Genomic DNA, 20,485 nt, shown 5'->3' with positions numbered 1-20,485 from the left:
GCCAGCTTAGACTTTCTTAAGTTTTACTATACCCTCAGGAGAGCAAGCAAAGCTTTTAAAAATGAGAGAGGGGTTAAGTCTGAGATTTCCCAAGCCTGACGCATCTCACTACACATGTAAGGTGCTCACTTTCAGAAACGCTAAATAGGCCAGAAATCTTATGAAAATTAATCTCAGAATAACATTAATTCCACTAGCCTTCCCTGAGCCAGACAAGTATGCTTTACAAGGACTGCCTCATTTCGTATCTGCAAGTCTGGGGAGAATCCAGCAATCATCACCATTATATATATGAGGAAACTGAGGCTTAGAAAGATCAAGGAACTTTCCCAAGGAGTCAAAGTATTAAGTGATGCAGCACGCCTCAGGCTGGTGCAACATCATGCCAGCCACCTCTGCCGCTGCAGGCTCGCCCCACATCTGTACCTCTCCCTCCCTGCAGCCTGAGTGAGCCGGAGCCCCCAGATCAGTGGCTCCTTTAACCCCGTCCTGTCTGAGCTAAGAACAGATGCCCTCAGGCAACCTACACGCAGAGGCGGGTCCAAATCCATAGGTGAACCCGGGAGCTGTGCGAACAAAAAAGAGAAAGGGGAATCTCTCCCAGCAGCCTCAGGAGCTGCGGATTAAATCTCCACAATCAACATGATGTACCCTGCATCTGTGGAACACCTGAACGGACAACGAATCATCCCAAATTGAGGAGGTGGATTTTGGGAGCAAAGATATATATATATTTTTTCCCTTTTTCTCATTTTGTGAGTGTGTATGTGTATGCTTCTGTGTGTGATTTTGTCTGTATAGCTTTGCTTTTACCATTTGTCCTAGGGTTCTGTCCGTCAATTTTTTGTTTTTTTTCTACTTAAAAATTTTTTTCTTAATAATTATTTTTTATTTTAATAATTTTATTTTACTTTACCTTATTTTATCTTCTTTCTTTCTTTCTCCCTTTCTTTCTTTCTTTCTTTTCTTACTTCCATCCTACCTCCCTCTCTCCCTCCCTCCCTCCCTCCCTCCCTCCCTCTCTCTCTCCTTTCTTTCTTTCTTTTCTTTCTTTCTTTCTTTCTTTCTTTCTACTTCTACTAATCCTTTCTTTCGATTTATTCTCCCTTTTATTCTGAGCCGTGTGGATGAAAGGCTCTTGGTTCTCCAGCCAGGTATCAGGGCTGTGCCCCTAAGGTGGGAGAGCCAACTTCAGGACACTGGTCCACAAGAGACCTCCCAGCTCCACATAATATCAAACGGCAAAAATCTCCTGGAGATCTCCATCTCAACGCCAAGACCCAGCTCCACTCAACGACCAGCAAGATCCAGTGCTGGATGCCCCATGCCAAACAACTAGCAAGACAGGAACACAGCCCCATCCATTAGCAGAGAGGCTGCCTAAAATCATAATAAGTCCACAGACACCCGAAAACACACCACCAGACATGGACTTGCCCACCAGAAAGACAAGATCCAGCCACATCCACCAGAAGACAAGCACTAGTCCCCTCCCTCAGGAAGCCTACACAACCCACTGAACCAACCTTAGCCATTGGGGACAGACACCAAAAACAATGGGAACTGCGAACCTGCAGCCTGCGAAAAGGAGACCCCAAAGCAAAATGAGAAGACAGAAAAACACACAGCAGACGAAGGAGCAAGACAAAAACCCACCAGACCTAACAAATGAAGAGGAAATAGGCAGTCTACCTGAAAAAGAATTCAGAGTAATGATAGTAAGATGATCCAAAATCTTAGAAATAGAATAGAGAAAATACAAGAAACGTTTAACAAGGACCTAGAAGAACTAAAGAGCAAAAAAACAACAATAAACAACACAATAAATGAACTTAAAAATTCTCTAGAAGGGATCAATAGCAGAATAACTGAGGCAGAAGAACGGATAAGTGACCTGGAAGATAAAACAGTGGAAATTACTGCAGAGCAGAATAAAGAAAAAAGAATGAAAAGAACTGAGAAGTCTCAGAGACCTCTGGGACAACATTAAATGCACCAACATTCCAATTACAGGGGTCCCAGAAGAAGAAGAGAAAAAGAAGGGGACTAAGAAAACATTTGAAGAGATTATAGTTGAAAACTTCCCTAATACGGGAAAGGAAATAGTTAATCAAGTCCAGGAAGCACAGAGACTCCCATACAGGATAAATCCAAGGAGAAACATGCCAAGACACCTATTAATCAAACTATCAAAAATGAAATACAAAGAAAAAATATTAAAAGCAGCAAGGGAAAAACAACAAATAACACACAAGGGAATCCCCATAAGGTTAACAACTGATCTGTCAGCAGAAACTCTGCAAGCCAAGGGAGTGCCAGGACATATTTAAAGTGATGAAGGAGAAAAACCTACAACCAAGATTATTCTACCCAGCAAGGATCTCATTCAGATTTGATGGAGAACTTAAAACTTTAAAGACAAGAAAAAGCTAAGAGAATTCACCACCACCAAACCAGCTTTACAACAAATGCTAAAGGAACTTCTCTAGGCAGGAAACACAAGAGAAGAAAAAAACCTACAATAACAAACCCAAAACAATTAAGAAAATGGGAATAGGAACACATATATCAATAATTACCTTAAATGTAAAGGGATTAAAGGTTCCAACCAAAAGACATAGACTGGCTGAATGGAAACCAAAACAAGACCCGTATATATGCTGTCTACAAGAGACCGACTTCAGACCTAGGGACATATACAGACTGAAAGTGAGGGGATGGAAAAAGATATTCCATGCCAATGGAAATCAAAAGAAAGCTGGAGTAGCAATTCTCATATCAGAAAAAAAAGAGACTTTAAAATAAAGACTATTACAAGAGGCAAAGAAGGACACTACATAATGATCAAGGGATCGATCCAAGAAGATATAACAATTGTAAATATTTATGCACGCAACATAGGAGCACCACAATACATAAGGGAAATATTAACAGCCATAAAAGGGGAAATCGACAGTAACACAATCATAGTAGGGGACTTTAACACCCCACTTTCACCAACGGACAGATCATCCAAAACAAAAATAAATAAGGAAACACAAGCTTTAAATGATACATTAAACAAGATGGACTTAATTGATATTTATAGGACATTCCATCCAAAAACAACACAATACACATTCTCCTCAAGTGCTCATGGAACATTTTCCAGGATAGATCATATCTTGGGTCACAAATCAAGCCTTGGTAATTCTAAGAAAATTGAAATTGTATCAAGTATGTTTTCTGACCACAACGCTATAAGACTAGATATCAATTACAGGAAAAAATCTGTAAAAAATACAAACACATGGAGGCTAAACAATACACTACTTAATAACCAAGAGATCACTGAAGAAATCAAAGAGGAAATCAAACAATACCTAGAAACAAATGACAATGAAAACATGACGACCCAAAACCTATGGGACGCAGCAAAAGCAGTTCTAAAGGGAAGTTTATAGCAATAGAATCCTACCTTAAGAAACAAGAAACACCTCAAATAAACAACCTAACCTTAGGCCTAGAGCAACTGGAGAAAGAAGAACAACGTAACCCCAAAGGTGGCAGAAGGAAAGGAATCATAAAGATCAAATCAGAAATAAATCAAAAAGAAATAAAGGAAATGACAGCAAAGATCAATAAAACTAAAAGCTGGTTCTTTGAGAAAATAAACAAAATTGATAAACCATTAGCCAGACTCATCAAGAAAAAGAGGGAGAAGACTCAAATCAATAGAGTTAGAAATGAAAAAGGAGAAGTAACAACTGACACTGCAGAAACACAAAGGGTCATGAGAGAATACTACAAGCAACTCTATGCCAATAAAATGGACAACCTGGAAAAAACGGACAAATTCTTAGAAATGCACAACCTTCCGAGACTGAACCAGGAAGAAATAGAAAATATGAACAGTCCAATCACAAGCACTGAAATTGAAACTGTGATTAAAAATCTTCCAAGAAACAAAAGCCCAGGACCAGATGGCTTCACAGAGGAATTCCATCCAATATTTAGAGAAGAGCTAACACCTATCCTTCTCAAACTCTTCCAAAATATAGCAGAGGGAGGAACACTCCCAAACTCATTCTACGAGGCCACCATCACCCTGATACCAAAACCCGACAAAGATGTCACAAAGAAAAAAAAAACTACAGGCCAATATCACTGATGAACATAGACGCAAAAATCCTCAACAAAATACTAGCAAACAGAATCCAACAGCACAGTAAAAGGATCATACACCATGATCAAGTGGGGTTTATCCCAGGAATGCAAGGGTTCTTCAATATGTGGAAATCAATGAATGTGATACACCATATTAACAAATGGAAGGAGAAAAACCATATGATCATCTCAATCGACGCAGAGAAAGCTTTTGACAAAATTCAACACCCATTTATGATAAAAACCCTGCGGAAAGTAGGCATAGAGGGAACTTTCCTCATCATAATAAAGGCCATATATGACAAACCCACAGCTAACATTGTCCTCAATGGTGAAAAACTGAAACCATTTCCACTAAGATCAGGAACAAGACAAGGTTGCCCACTCACACCACTCTCATTCAACATAGTTTTGGAAGTTTTAGACACCGCAATCGGAGAAGACAAAGAAATAAAAGGAATCCAAATTGGAAAAGAAGAAGTAAAGCTGTCACTGTTTGCAGATGACATGATACTCTACATAGAGAATCCTAAAGATGCTACCAGAAAACTACTGGAGCTAATCAATGAATTTGGTAAAGTAGCAGGATATAAAATTAATGCACAGAAATCTCTGGCATTCCTATACACTAATGATGAAAAATCTGAAAGTGAAATCATGAAAACACTCCCATTTACCACTGCAACAAAAAAAATAAAACATCTAGGAATAAACCTACCTACGGAGACAAAAGAGCTGTATGCAGAAAATTATAAAACACTGATGAAAGAAATTAAGGATGATACAAATAGATGGAGAGATATACCATGTTCTTGGATTGCGAGAATCAACATTGTGAAAATGACTCTACTACCCAAAGCAATCTACAGATTCAATGCAATCCCTATCAAACTACCACTGGCATTTTTCACAGAACTAGAACAAAAAATTTCACAATTTCTATGGAAACACAAAAGATCCCGAATAGCCAAAGCAATCTTGAGAACGAAAAACGGAGCTGGAGGAATCAGGCTCTGTGATGTCAGACTACACTACAAAGCTACAGTAATCAAGACAGTATGGTACTGGCACAAAAACAGAAAGATAGATCAATGTAACAGGATAGAAAGCCCAGAGATAAACCCACGCACATATGGTCACCGTATCTTTGATAAAGCGGGCAGGAATGTACAGTAGAGAAAGGACAGCCTCTTCCATAAGTGGTGCTGGGAAAACTGGACAGGTACATGTAAAAGTATGAGATTAGATCACTCCCTAACGCCATACACAAAAATAAGCTCAAAATGGATTAAAAACCTAAATGTAAGGCCAGAAACTATCAAACTCTTAGAGGAAAACATAGGCAGAACACTCTATGACATAAATCACAGCAAGATCCTTCTTGACCCATCTCCTAGAGTAATGGAGATAAAAACAAAAATAAACAAATGGGACCTAATGAAACTTCAAAGCTTTTGCACAGCAAAGGAAACCATAAACAAGACCAAAAGACAGCCCTCAGAATGGGAGAAAATATTTGCAAATGAATCAACTGACAAAGGATTAATCTCTAAAATTTACAGGCAGCTCATGCAGCTCAATAACAAAAAAATAAACAACCCAATCCAAAAATGGGCAGAAGACCTAAATAGACATTTCTCCAAAGAAGATATACAGACTGCCAACAAACACATGAAAGAATGCTCAACATCATTAATCATTAGAGAAATGCAAATCAAAACTACAATGAGATATCATCTCACACCAGTCAGAATGGCCATCATCAAAAAATCTAGAAACAATAAATGCTGGAGAGGGTGTGGAGAAAAGGGAACACTCTTGCACTGCTGGTGGGAATGTGAATTGGTTCAGCCACTATGGAGAACAGTATGGAGGTTCCTTAAAAAACTACAAATAGAACTACCATATGACCCAGCAATCCCACTACTGGGCACATACCCTGAGAAAACCATAATTCAGAAAGAGTCATGCACCAAAATGTTCATTGCAGCTCTATTTACAATAGCCCGGAGATGGAAACAACCTAAGTGTCCAGCATCAGATGAATGGATAAAGAAGATGTGGCACATATATACAATGGAATATTACTCAGCCATAAAAAGAAACAAAATTGAGCTATTTGTAATGAGGTGGATAGACCTAGAGGCTGTCATACAGAGTGAAATAAGTCAGAAAGAGAAAGACAAATACCGTATGCTAATACATATATATGGAATTTAAGAAAAAAAAAAGTCATGAAGAACCTGGGGCAAGACGGGAATAAAGACACAGACCTACTAGAGAATGGACTTGAGGATATGGGGAGGGGGAAGGGTAAGGCGCGACAAAGCAAGAGAGAGGCATGGACATATATACATTACCAAACATAAGGTAGATAGCTAGTGGGAAGCAGCCGCAAAGCACAGGGAGATCAGCTTGGTGCTTTGTGACCACCTGGAGGGATGGGATAGGGAGGGTGGGAGGGAGGGAGATGCAAGAGGGAAGAGATATGGGGATATATGTATATGTATAACTGATTCACTTTGTTATAAAGCAGAAACTAACACACCATTGTAAAGCAATTATACTCCAATAAAGATGTAAAAAAAATAAAATAAAATAAATGGGAAAACAAAAGGGTGAAAAATAGACACAAGCATTACAAAAAGCAGTGTATTCTGTGGTCACTTAGTGTATGTGGACAAACAGCCATAGGTGCTTCTGGAGGCTCTGCTGAGCTCACTGTAATAAATGAATTCACTGTGGTCCTAGATCAGTGTGAATGACAATCCACACAGTCTGTTTACAGAGGCAGGGAATTTTGTAATTTTCTCATTCAACAAAGATTTCTAAGAGTGATATTTGAAACATTTTTACTTCCTAAAGAGGCATACTTTGGTTCACTAGACTTTTCCTGATATGTAACTGTCCCTTCCAAAGCAATGGGATATCACTGTTTGTGTTCATGTTCTGGATAAACTAAAGCCTTGTGGTGTGTTTATGTTCTGGATGAACTAAAGCTTTGCTGTGTCTGCACCGAATACGAGACCAGTGTGACCAACTGAATTTAATCCTGGCTTTGACACTAATAAAATAAGTCATTTTCTTCCTCTCTATGTATTCTCACTTCTCTCTCTCTTTTTTTTTATAAATTTATTTATTCATTTTTGCCTGCATTGGGTCTCTGTTGCTGCATGCAGGCTTTCTCTAGTTGCAGCGAGCGGGGGCTACTCTTCGCTGCGGTGTGCAGGCTTCTCATTGTGGTGGCTTTTTTTGTTGAGGATCACGGGCTCCAGGCATGCGGGCTTCAGCAGTTGTGGCACATTGGCTCAGCAGTTGTGGCTCGCAGGCTCTAGAGAGCAGGGTCAGTAGTTGTGGCGCACGGGCTTAGTTGCTCCGCGGCATGTGGGATCTTCCTGGACCAGGCCTCGAACCTATGTCTCCTGCATTGGCAGGCGGATTCTTAACCACTGTGCCACCAGGGAAGTCCCTGTATTCTCACTTCTAAAGAGAGGAGTTAGACAAATGATCTTAAGCTTTTTTTTTCCAGCTCCAACACTGTGTGGTACTATAATGATGTTATATGTGGCCAAGTTGCCCTTGGGGAGGAAAATGAAATAAAACTGAACTTAAGAGATGCAAAACAATATTTAATCCTGCAAGATCTTAATCTTGAAGAAATTTCAGATCGATGCTACAGATTCCAGGGCTGCAATGAGTTTGAGCTGTCAGGTTATGGGAAAATCCCAGTGAGGCCAGAAACTTCTGCAATAAACCTGAACCTCGGGGCTCTGCAAAGCTATGTGTATAACTTCCAATACCTCGCACCCAAGGTTTCTCTTACATTGGAATGCCGGGGGTGCTGAGGGCCAAATCATGCCTCTTGTGTGGGTTTGCAAAAAAGCACTACTTTTTCCACTAACAACTGTTCAACAGAGAGATAAAATCGTGTAGAAGGATAGCAAGGAAATTTACTTTAGATTAAAAAAATTTATGTTCATTTACCAAACTGCTCTATCAGAAGATAGCTTAACGTGTAGATTTAAGTAGCCTGACAAACGGCTAAGATAATGTGACTATGAGTATTTTTTAGTCACCAGCTATGTTATTAAAATATAGTTGTGTATTTAAAAAAAGGAGACAATTATTAGCTCAGTCAGCATGACTATTTATTTCCCTTTAAGGTACTCTATAATAGTTTCTCTAACTACATCATGAAAACCTGCTGAGTATGGCAGGTAAGAGAAATTCTGGGTAGAAAAAAGGTGATTCAAAGGACCCAGGAGTTTGAAAGAGCACTCACAAGTCCCAAGGACCTGCAACGTTTCTCTACAAATACGACGTCAAATACGGAGTGAAATCTAATAAGAAGTGGTGTGACTCTGCTACTTGGGAAACCTTCTGATGCTTTAAGGGGCAACGTGCTAGCTTGTACATATATGCTTGTAAGCCACAGGGTGATGATCCTTCTGGCAGGCCACTAATTGAATGGTAGCCCCGTCTAATGCACCCTTTGACCTCATATGAACAGGGGGCATATGGATAAAAATTAAGATATACCAATTTACACACATGCATATTTTGAAATCTGATGAGAAGCAAAGATCTGATGGCTACGTTTGAGCTAGTGACTGGCATTTTGCCAACTAAGTCATCTCTGTAAAGTACCTGAGGACCAAATCTGAACTTACGACGTAGCAGGGCTCACAGTAGGCTTTCTTCTCCACCGCATAGAAGGGCTGCCCTCGGAGCTTGTTGTTACAGACGATGCAGGTAAAACAATCCACGTGGAAGACCTGATCCATGGCAGTGCATCCTGTACCTTCCCCTACTACATTTTCCCCACAGCGAGCACAGCGGCCTGAAAGAAAAAAGGGGTTGACTGTTCAGAACACCTTCAGTCCTTCTAAAGAAGACAATGTGTGGTGGGGACAGCACATTTGTAATGTCAACAGCAGGTGGGATCACCACCACCGCCATCACCATCATGAGGCAGGATGACGGCTACAGCCCCCATGAGGCCAGCATGACGGGGATTTTACGAATCAGTTGAGAAGTTGACCCTCACAGCCAAGGTCCCACGGAGAGTGACTGAGTAGAACTCAGGTCTCCTGATGTTGAGGCCAGTGCTCTGCCTCTAATCTCACACACAAATTAAGAGGAAAATGACTCAGGATGGTAGGAGTGGAAGGCATAATCTAGAAAAGTCTTTCTCCTTGGACAGACTATGTGTCCAGCTAGACTGTGAGGGAACTGGGTCCAAACTCAAACTTCAACTCCTTCCAAAAAGCCTGGCTTGCAAAACCTCTGCATCCAGCCCTCAGTGACAGGCAGATAAAAAAGTAGTCCCTTTTATTTCCAGAGAGCGCTGACTGCTAGAAAGTGTTCTCGTATTGAGCCGGAATGCTTCCTCATTCTGTTACCCAATAGTCCCAGTTCTGTCCTTTAGGGCCTCAAGAAATAAGTCTCATCTCTTACACTTGACACCCTTTAAGATATTACAACTCAGCATTGCCTCCAAGTCTGTTTATAGTTTGAATATCCCTTAATCATGCAACAGTTCCACAGACTGTAGGATTTTGAGTCCCTCATGGCCCAGGTTGTCCCTGTCCAGCCCAGTGTTCTGCAAATTTTCAGCATGATTAAATTGATTCGTGGGGCTTCTGACCACATATGGACACTGTGTTTAGGTTAAAAAAAACTGCATTAAAATTTGAATAATAACATTAACATGTAATTTACAAAAAAAAATTATGTCATTGAGAGGCATTGTGCTGGCTGCAGTCTGTATCCATAGCTGGCTTCATTCACCATGGGAATCTTGAGCCAGAGGTCAGAGCCGCATTCAGTTTCCCTTCTTACTCTTTATTTCTACGAAGGTAAAAAGTTTTAACAAGTAATTACACGTCACTGGAAACGTCAGCAAGAATCGGCAGGCTTTTACCGATAAGCTTTAGCAAAACTAGTGATTCCTATGGGTCAGGCATTTTCTATGTGCTTTATGTATATTAACTCATTTCATATTCACAACAACCTGTGTGACAAGTACTATTAGTATCCCTATTTTACAGGTGAAGAAACTGGGTTACATAAATGGTTGACTACCTTCTAGCCCAAGCAGTCTAGCTTCAGTGTCGATGGTCCTAACCATTCTGCTGTCTTGCTTCTGCCTAGTTCTGTGTATCAGGATTGAACACAGAGCTGACACTATGGAGAGATTTTTCTCTCTAAAGGCTGGCTTCAGCCCTCCATCACGTTGGATTGACGACTATTTCACACCTAGAAGGGAGGAGGTTTAAATGTTTCAACTTGGGAGAAAAGAGGCAAATGTGTTTCTAATCCTCTCTTGCACTGGCCCTGGAAAGTATTTCTTTACATTTTGTTGCAGAATTTGAATGCATCTTTAAAATGTAGCCCAAACTACAGAACATTCCCCCCCTAAAGAACGAGAAATATCAAGCGCTGAAAAAAGAGTCAAACTTTTGGAAACTGAGCCACTTCCACCATAGTTGATATTTTTATTAAGTCTTGACATCATATTCTTGACATTTGATAAACTTTTATAAAATAAATGTCTGTAATAAACTTTGTGGCTTGATTTACAAACTTCTATCCAAGAGTGAACTTGTGCCTGTTTTTTAGTAAAAGATGTACAACCTTAGAAACGTGCTTTAAAATTTTAGACTCTCATTGCCTTTAGTATCAAAATTAGGATTTTCATATGGCACTATTTTGTGATTATTCAGAAAAAAAACACATTGATTTACTAGAAAGTTCACTATACTATGTTTGAAAAGGATGCTAAAAGTCTGAGAGCTTCATGTCACTATCTGACAACATTTCACTACAGAGAACATATTGGGAATTACAGGCGAATGGATCACCAATCCGTAAAATATAATTTAAAAAATTACATCATTATCATCATAGCATTCCAAATTTTCTTTTTCAACTGCTTGTGCAAAATAACCACATTCATCCCAGTGTATAGAGATTCATTTCCAATATTTATACTGGAATTGTCTTCACTAATGTTTACATTTGTAATATTAATCTAAAGTGGTATTTATGGGATTATCTTTATTACTATTTTTTCTACTTTCAAAGAATCATATTCAAATCACTGATCTATTTTGGCGAACTGAAGAAATAGGGTAATATAGTAATGATAAAAAAAAATGTAGGTTTTGCAGCACTAGAAAAAAGAACCATACTAATGACATGAAAATACTGTGAGCTTAATGGCAATGCTACTGAACATCGGATAAACAACACCGATCAACATAGGTTTGGTGGTACATATGCAATCTTTAAGAATGTGATGATTCATTAAGAGCATATTGGATTCCTGTGAATATTGTAGTTTTACAATTCAGATTCATTAAATGCAAGTCAACAACATAATTATTTATTACTCTTTGCTTTTCTAGACCCCAAACTGGACTCCTTGATACTCCATCAGGGACTACCAGTGACTACCAGTGACTACCAGGGACTACCACACTTTGGAAAAAATTTCTTCTGGCCAAATGTGATTGACTATTGGTCATGGTGGTCAATGAGACAGGTAGAGGTAACAATTATGATTCCAGACCATGGCTGCCCAATGCGTAATATCTGGAATCCAGGAGGCTGAGCCTACATGGTTTATGGAGAGTTTGAGAGCTACCCATGAGGATCTAGGAGAAAATTTCAATCACTGATTAAAGGGAAAGGCTGGAGCAGAGAGCCCTAAAGGGCAGGATGAAAAGCTAAGCTTCGGAATTCTCATTGTATTCAACAGGCATTCCCCAGGTATTTACTATTTGCCCAGTGCTGTAATCTGTATGATACCCAGAAATGAATTAGGCGACGTCAGTGCCTTTCACATTAATTATGAGAGTATATAACATCCTACAATCACATGACAAAATGTGGTGTCATCTGAGAAAGTGCTCTGGAGATGTGGGAGGAACATCACACTTGAGGGGGCTCAGGAAAGGTTTTGTGGAGAAAGAGGCATTTAAGTCCAACCTTAAAGGATGGAATTTTGACAGGTGGGGATGGAAGAGAAAAAAACATTCTAGTTTTTCCACATAGTGGATGAGTGGCTGTGTTTCCTGGATCCAGAAACTCTGTGGTGGCTTGGTGGTGGGACAACAAGGTTTTGTCCTCTCAGCTATGAAAGCAGATGGACTGTGTTCACAAGGAACAATCTTTTCCTTTACATTTTGCAGAATATTCTTCCAGAGTGGGTCAGGCTAATATGCTGGACCCAGACATGACCAGCTTGCTGCCTCCCGTATTTTTCCTATTCTTGGGAGAAACTGGGGACACCAGGCTCGAGGGCAGTCAGTCTGGCACCTTTAAAATCACAAGCACAGAAAAGAGCAAAGAACAAAAATTAAAAATAGCTCTCTCTACACTTTCTGTCTACAGCAGGACAGAAAAGATGCCCAAATGTTACCGTTTCACATTAACAAAAATGTACAAACTATACCTTTTAGGGAGGCATTCACAATGGAAAGAAAGTCACTAGAGCATAATACGTTCTTGCCCCTAGAGGGGCTCATGGCTACACATCATTAAAAGCATCCTGCAATCTTGCTGCCCATCTTGGAGACAAGTATCTCAGCGCTTTTAAACGAGAAAAACCAGGGGAATGGTACCAGACTTGGAGGCATCAGAGTATGAAGGAAACATTGTTGATTAGGGGCCAGTGGGAAGCTCAGGGTCAAGTTCAGACCCAGGGATGGTATGAGGAGCTCACTGGCAAAGCTTAGCACAGTAACTTAAAAAATCCAAGGACAGGGCTTCCCTGGTGGCGCAGTGGTTGAGAGTCCGCCTGCCGATGCAGGGGACGCGGGTTCGTGCCCCGGTCCGGGAAGACCCCACGTGCCGCGGAGCGGCTGGGCCCGTGAGCCGTGGCCGCTGAGCCTGCGCGTCCGGAGCCTCTGCTCCGCAGCGGGAGAGGCCACAACAGTGAGAGGCCCGCGTACCGCCAAAAAAACAAACAAACAAACAAACAAACAAACAAATCCAAGGACAGAGGGTTAGACAGCCTGGGGGGAACTTTGTCAGTGCATTGAGATGCCAGAACCAAAAAAAGCTTGTCCATGTACTATCGTTTGTTATATATCGATAACGCTTTGTATCGATTGTGGAGCCAGTCAGGGATTCTTCTCACCCCTCCCCCTCCTTCTTCCCCACTCCCACAACTACTACAACCTCTGCAAAGTCTCTGAAATGCTTCTCTTCCATCACAGGTCTGCTGCCCACACTGGGCTTATTATCTTTCATGGGTCATTGCAAAGACTTCCTGATTGTTCCACTAGCTCTGACTTACTGCCTCTTACAAATGGACAGGCTTTATGGTGGTCTTACTACTTGAGCTAAGTCTAGAAGTTTAGATAGTTTTTTGAACAAGCCATTTTAGGAATGGCATGGGTGAAGGCCGACGTTACAGGCAAATCTACAAGTTAAGCAAGACAGGTGGAGTAGTGGGACGTGGGTTTTCATATTCACTGGTGCCAGCTTTCTCTTTCTGTAATGTGAATTTATTTTCTTTATAATATGAAAATAAAATTTCATTTAAAAATGATGTTCTTGTGACCAGTACACCATCAATACGATAGGCCATAGACCCTCTTGTGCAGATACTGCTTGTTTCTGAGGTGAGACCAAAAATGTCCAGTCATTTTGAGAGTCGGTGGCATGGTGATGGTGGGGGTGACATACTCTCAAACTTGTGCATCATTCAACATCAAAAGAAAACTAGTACATTTATGCAGATATAAAGCCAGGTCACATATGTCTCCATCTCCTCCTTGCCACTTGCCTTGTAACAGAAATTTTTGGCATAAGCAAAATTAGTCTATCTTTAAATGTTATAATGAATTGGAACTCTATATGCCAGTTGTATGATCTATCAGCTTTCTCACTAAGCACCTTTTCAAATATATTCTGAACAAAGTCCTGCTCCAAAAGTTGAATCAACAAAGTTATATCAGAGTAGTGAACTGATGGCAAATTATTCCTAGAAACAAAGCTTGCTCCCATTTACCCTACATGTGTCCACTGGAGTTATCTTCCTAAAGCACAGGCTCCATTAAGTTGATTCAGAAATTATCTTCCACTGAGAGTACAAAAAGATCATAGAACGTGTTTGTACTCTTTATGTGACAGGTCCGTATGACATTCACTGAAGTCTAGGATGATGGCATTTTCTAATCACCAAAGCTTTTACTTTATGAAACCCTGTAGTATTAATGCATGGCAAAATAGATAACCTGTTTTTTAAGCTGCATTAAGTCCTAGGACAGTGATTCTCAACCTTGCCTGTATATGTTGGAATCATCTGGGGAATTTAAAAAAAAAAAAAAATACTGATCTCTGTGTCCCAGCTCCAGAGATTCTGATTTCATTGGTCTGAGGTGGGATGTCTTAGGATTGGAATTTTTAAAGGCTCTCCAGGTGACTGAAAGTTAAGCCACTGTTCCAAGGCGTGCCTATTTCTGCACTTCTTGTCAGAATAACAGCTGACAAGAATCGTCCAGACAGACCTCATCTGCACGCAAAACAGTTAGGGGACAGACTGTTAACCATGAGTTGGCTGAAAAAAAGAAATTTCTGTGGCACCATAATATATCTTGCTTTTCACCAACAAGAGTAATTTCCCTAATGCTGTCTCTTTATGTCTTAGTTTGAAGAGTTTTCAGTGGCTTTCCATCCATTGATAACATACATGAAGAGAATCAGCTAAGTTTTACCATAAAATACTTTGGCAGCATTAAGCCAGAGAAAGCAGTTCACATATATTAATTACAAGTATTCCTATAGAACAGGCTTCTTTTGTGCTGTAAATAAATTTATCATATGGCACTGCTATGTGGCCTTAGCCAATGCAGAACACACAAAGAATGTCAACCGATAGCCATTTAAGATAATGATACCACATAGTATACATTATACATCAAATCAAGTTTTATATATTTTCTTGGACTCTGCCTTTAAATACTGTACCAGTATCCGGTCTCCTATCGTTAGTGCTATTTAGCTCTGTGAATCTTGGGATCCTTAACATATATTAAAAGCTGGGCTGCAGGACACATCTAATTTTGTCACTGCTTGTGTGTATATAATTGTATTATACCACTTCACTGTCATTGCTTAGATGGGCCTTGCAGAGACGGCTTGCAGATTCAACGGGCACACGGACGGGAATGAGAAGCAGAGGGCAGATAGCTGTTCTCTCTTTCTCTTCTCTTTTCTGTCTGTCTCTCTCTCTCTCAGGCACACATGTGCACAGGCAGACAACAGGAAAAGGAGCAATGACTACAATAGCACTAGAACCAACGGCAGACATGTAGAGCTTTCAGAAGGAGACAAAATAAGAAGCACTTTAGTACAAAGTAAGAAATTAAGCTAAGTAACAAGAAAACAAAACAAAACAAACAGACTCCCAAAAATCGTCAGAGAGAATGGTTCGGGAATGGGTGGACAGAGGTCTTGGGCAACAGACCAGATGAGATGGAGTGAGAAACGAGTGACCTGGTAAAAGGAAGTCATTACCAAGTCTAACCATGAGGTGATTCATTTATAGACACATATTTGCTTAGGTTGGACTTTCAGGTAAGGAGGTAAATTGGGAGGGGAAGTCCCACATAGGGCTACAAAAACATAAAAGAAAATTACTGTATTTTTTCCATTGGGTCAGACACTGCCTTAAGCTCTCTACAAGCATTCTCTCGTTTAGTCCCATCAACACTTATCTATTCTTATCTGATAGATAAGAAACCAGGGGTTAAGTCTCTTGGCCAAGGTCTCAAAGGTAGAAATGAGGTGAGGCTGGGATGGGAACCAGGTCAGACTTCTAAAGCCCATCTTCTTAATCAGCTTGTGGTTTTCTAGGAATACACTTCATTATTCAATCATAACTGTGATGTTTTTGGCATTGCTGAGGAGTGAGGTGTGTTCCCACTCCCAGGGAAAGAAGAGCCAGTAAAGCATCACTTCTCCAACACCCCAAGCCTCAGGTGAGCTTAGTGAAGTGTCAGAATCAGCTACACGTGGTGAAATCAGTACAGCTAAGGGTCCTTCAGAGACCTTTGGTTGAACCCTAACCCTTACCCTTTGTTGAATCTCAAACTCTGGCTTCCCACTAGGAACGCTTTTAAAAGAATACTGATGGCCTCACTCTGCTTGCAGAGATTCTGATTTATTTGGTTTGGGGGGCGGGCCCTAAAATCACGATGTTAATGTGCAGTGGGGTTGGGGACCATTGTTCTAAAGGGAACCACGCGTTCATATGTTCCACAAAGCGGAGTTCATCCTAGAGTGTTCTTAGAAAGCACTGATGTTTGGGACCAAAAGACCTGGCCCTAAGGAGCTACATCCTAGGCAACTGCAGAAGGAGCAAGTTGGTCACCATGTACCCTGGTCCTAACCTTCACTAAACTAATATAACAGGCACAGTGGTCAGGAAAATTACTTTCTGACAACAACTTCCAGTCTCAGGAGGAGCAGTAAAAACATAACCAAAAACCAGACAATCAACAAAAGCAAAACAAAAAACAATACTGCTTTGCCATTTGGGATACAATACATGGTGCCCTTTGAACAAAATTATATATTCCATGGTATAAAGGCAATCAGACAGAATTTCGAGTCTTGCCTGTGAGACTCACTAGCTATGGGAACCTGGACAAGTTTCCTAAATTCTCTGATCCTGAAGTCCCTTGTTTTCAAAACAAGAAGTTGAGCCATCTCTCCAGTTATGCTTTCAACCCCTCCACTAATGCACTTACTGAGTCTCTATTCTGTGCTAAGTCCTGTGCACAGGGGTAACCTTTTCTCAGCCTCTGTAAAAAGGAATGGATAAACAACAAGGTCCTACTGTACAGCACAGAGAACTGTATTCAGTATCCTATGATAAAACATAATGGAAAAGAGTATTGAAAAGAATGTATATGTATATATGTATAACTGAATCACTTTGCTGTGGAGCAGAAATTAACACAACACTGTAAATCAGCTATACTTCAATAATAAAAAAAAAAAGTCTTGAGAATGACTGCCTTGACTACCTGGTCACCAAGTTCAATGATGGGAACAGCTACAAAGTGCATAGTACAGTCCCTGCTTATTTCCCCTTCCAACTAAGGAGGTAGAGGAAAACTTGAAAACGAAGAGCTCATTATGACTAGGACCAGAGATGGCGGTCCATGAGGGGGTAAGAGGAAGCTGCATCTATGAGGCAGTTACGTAAGATTTATATCTACCAGTATGGTATTAATAGAATTCAGTGCTCGAAATTCAATCCCAATCTTGAAAAAATCTGTGGACCCCAGAGTGATGATAATCAAGATTTATTCAGCACTTATCATGTGCCAAGCACTGTTTTAAGTATTTACATATATTATCTCAAGTAATTCTTCCAACAACCTGATGACGTAGGTCCTCTCATTATGTTCATTATAGTATAAGAAATGGCAGCCTAGAGAGATTAGGTAGCTTGCCCAAGGCCACAGAGTTAACTACTGAAGCTGGAATTGGGGACCAGTCGGTCTGGCCTTAAAGCCCACTTAACCAGTCCTTTAACCTGGCTTTTGACTTTAGAATTCCAAAATTCTTAAAAACATCTGGCCTGGCAGATGTAAGCTTGCATAAACCTTACAACATTCCTGACAGGAATATTAGTATCTGTTTTGGCTAAAGCAAGATTTCTTTTCACTTTTAAGTTTTACACACGGGCATTTTCATATCCCGACTCTTAACTTTTAATCTATTCTTCTATATTTAAAATTTATTTCATGATTGATCTGTTAAGGGAAAAAAAAATCAGTGTTTACTAGTACAGTTAAAACTGCTACTGCGATGTTTATTTTTGACTTATGATTAAAATGTGCTCTAGGGTATCTCTCATGGGAATGTGCATTTCCCTCAGCCTCCACTCAAAGCTGAAAAGAACTTTGTTTGCCATGTTACTTTTAGTTTTATTGATGGGAAATCGCCGAATGTATTTTGGTTATTAAAGAGCAAACCTAACACTGGGTGTTCCCGAAGCTACTGTATTTCAACGCCTAACAATAGCCATAATCTTCTCCTTATACTATTAACAAGCACTCCTTATGTTTATACATTGCCTTATAATAGTAAACGTGCTTTCTTACCCGACGCCACCAAAAAGAGCAACAGGAAAGCTATAATTAACATTGCTTCTTTTAGCTTTTCTGATATATGAAGAATGAGAGTAACCCTGCAAATTCACACAAAACTTCACCACTTCCATGTTCTCATTTGAACCTTAAGAAACTAAAAGCCAGATAAGACAATTATCCTCTTCTAACAAATGAGTTAGCCTAGGAATAACTCATGTGCATGACTTGAAAGGTAGATAATAGAGTTGGAATTCAAGCTCAGTTCATCTGACCCCAAGACTACTGATCTTTGAGCTGGACCACGTTACCTGCTTGCATGGTGCTGGACCCAGAGATGGGTGATAGTCTCACCTGACACGTCCCAGGGAAGCCAGTTAGTCTTACTTGGGTTTTGGATTCTCTACTTAGTGCTGAAATGCCCATAACACACTGTCAGAGGATTTTAAAAGTCCTAAAATGTAAGGGCATGTGAAAACTTAGAAACCATCCAGTGCAACCTCATTTACAGATGAAAAGGCAAAGGCTCAGGCAGAGGCAGTGCCTAGATTAAGATCCTACAGCAAGCCAACGGCAGGTGAGAGCTGAATTCAGGCCTTCAGGCTCTCAGTACAGTGTGCTTTCAGCTGCACAAAACTATTTCCCAGTGTGCTGCCTCAGCTGTTAGTTTCTTTCCACTAGCAGGCGCTGTGGCCTGAGCATAAGGTAAAGTTTCACTGTATCAATAAATCAAAGTACTGTGTGGGGACTGCAGTCCACAGGATGACTCCTACATGATTCCAGAACGAGGTTAACGCCATTACCCTCTGAAGCAGCACAATCGTTCCATTTCTGTCTGAAACACCTGGTATACTTTGGATTTGTACATCTGTATGTTCTGAAAGTGGAAAAAAAGGCAGCAGGATGTGGGGTACTGGGTCCCGCAGAGGTACCTTGGGACCAAAGAAGGCCAGATTCTGGTTTCTGATTGACCATAGCTGGTCTGAATCAATTTGGTTTGTACATTTGAGTTACATTCAATATTCACTTGATAGGTTTCCAGTTTTATTTTGTTATTTATTATTATTTTTTCAAAGACTAAGAACCACTTGAGTGAAATAAGTGGCAGATTTGTGGTTAGAAGAACGGGGTTCTAGTCCTAGAACTACCATATCTGTGACTTTGGGCAAGTAACTAGGTGACTCAAAGTGTTACTGGGAGGAATATATATATATATATGCTAAATTATAAGTGACAAGAAGATGTAAGGAATTCCTTCAAAACATATCACTGTAAAATAAATTTTGTTATGAATATTAATACAACTCACATGCACAATAGAGCAGAAAATATTTATGTATCTGGGACTTGCATCCAGAGATCACATTCTAAGGAATTCCTATGCAAAAGCTACAAGATGGAATGCAGTACTGGATGTGAGTGGAGACATTGTGAGGAGCTAAGCTTCTTGGAAATGCTGGCAGTGCCATTTATCTTTGCAGTGGAGTGGGCAGATGGATGCCGTGAATATCTGACACATGATGCTACATCAGAGCTCAGAGGGAGACCCAGGCGTGAAGTCTTAGACCTCAGGCCATCTTCACCCTTGCGTGTCTGTAAAATCCTCGTTGCTAAACTGCAGTCGGCATGGATTCCATCTCTGGCACTTGCATAGCAACACTGAGCTCTCTGAGCGCTGAACTGACGTCTTGGGAACAGTTATTAATATATGTATGTATGCACACAGTATGTGAAAATATGCAAGATTGAAAGCGATTAGTGGATTGCTTTTAGGTAATAACTTCCCACCGGGACTATGCTCCTGGAAAAACTCCTCTCTCTCAAAAAGCTTGCACAATTGTCTGCTATCACTTACCAAAATGTTTGGGATAAAAATGGTGTCAATTTTAAGGAAACACACTTATCAATTTTCTTTGTTAACATCTGAATAAAACATGAGAAGGTTCCTACTTTTCCCCTCTCCTCTTTCATTCAGAGAATAAGTCCCGTCACAACCTTGCTTTAAGTGAGAGAGGAAATAAATAGTCACCCTTCTTTGCCACCTCCAGAATAGCACTATCACTGAGTTTAAAGGTAGAAAATTTAAATTCCATTCTAATAAATTCCACTGGCTATCATCATTTCTGAGGTGCAGTGCAATGTTTTATAAAAAGAACAGAGCAAGAAATCACATTTCTACCTTGTAGAAGCTTATGGTCCTGCGAGATCACGGGAGAGCAGCACAA

At 40.3% G+C, this 20,485-nt stretch overlaps 1 protein-coding gene across 2 annotated transcripts in view; it reads right to left on the bottom strand.

Annotated features, from left to right (window-relative positions):
• LPP (LIM domain containing preferred translocation partner in lipoma) overlaps positions 1–20,485 on the bottom strand; it is a 641,451-nt gene that overhangs the window by 102,218 nt on the left and 518,748 nt on the right. For both annotated transcript variants that reach the window (XM_007448432.1, XM_007448433.1), the window contains one exon: positions 8,817–8,986. In XM_007448432.1, the coding sequence (XP_007448494.1) occupies positions 8,817–8,986 (170 nt within the window). The remainder of the gene's footprint in view (positions 1–8,816; positions 8,987–20,485) is intronic.

This window comes from Lipotes vexillifer, unplaced genomic scaffold (genome assembly GCF_000442215.2).
Source record: "Lipotes vexillifer unplaced genomic scaffold, Lipotes_vexillifer_v1.1 scaffold388, whole genome shotgun sequence".
Classification (NCBI taxonomy): Eukaryota; Metazoa; Chordata; class Mammalia; order Artiodactyla; family Lipotidae; genus Lipotes; species Lipotes vexillifer.
The sequence above is the reverse complement of the archived record's forward strand: the minus strand, read 5'-3'. Positions and strand labels throughout refer to the sequence as shown.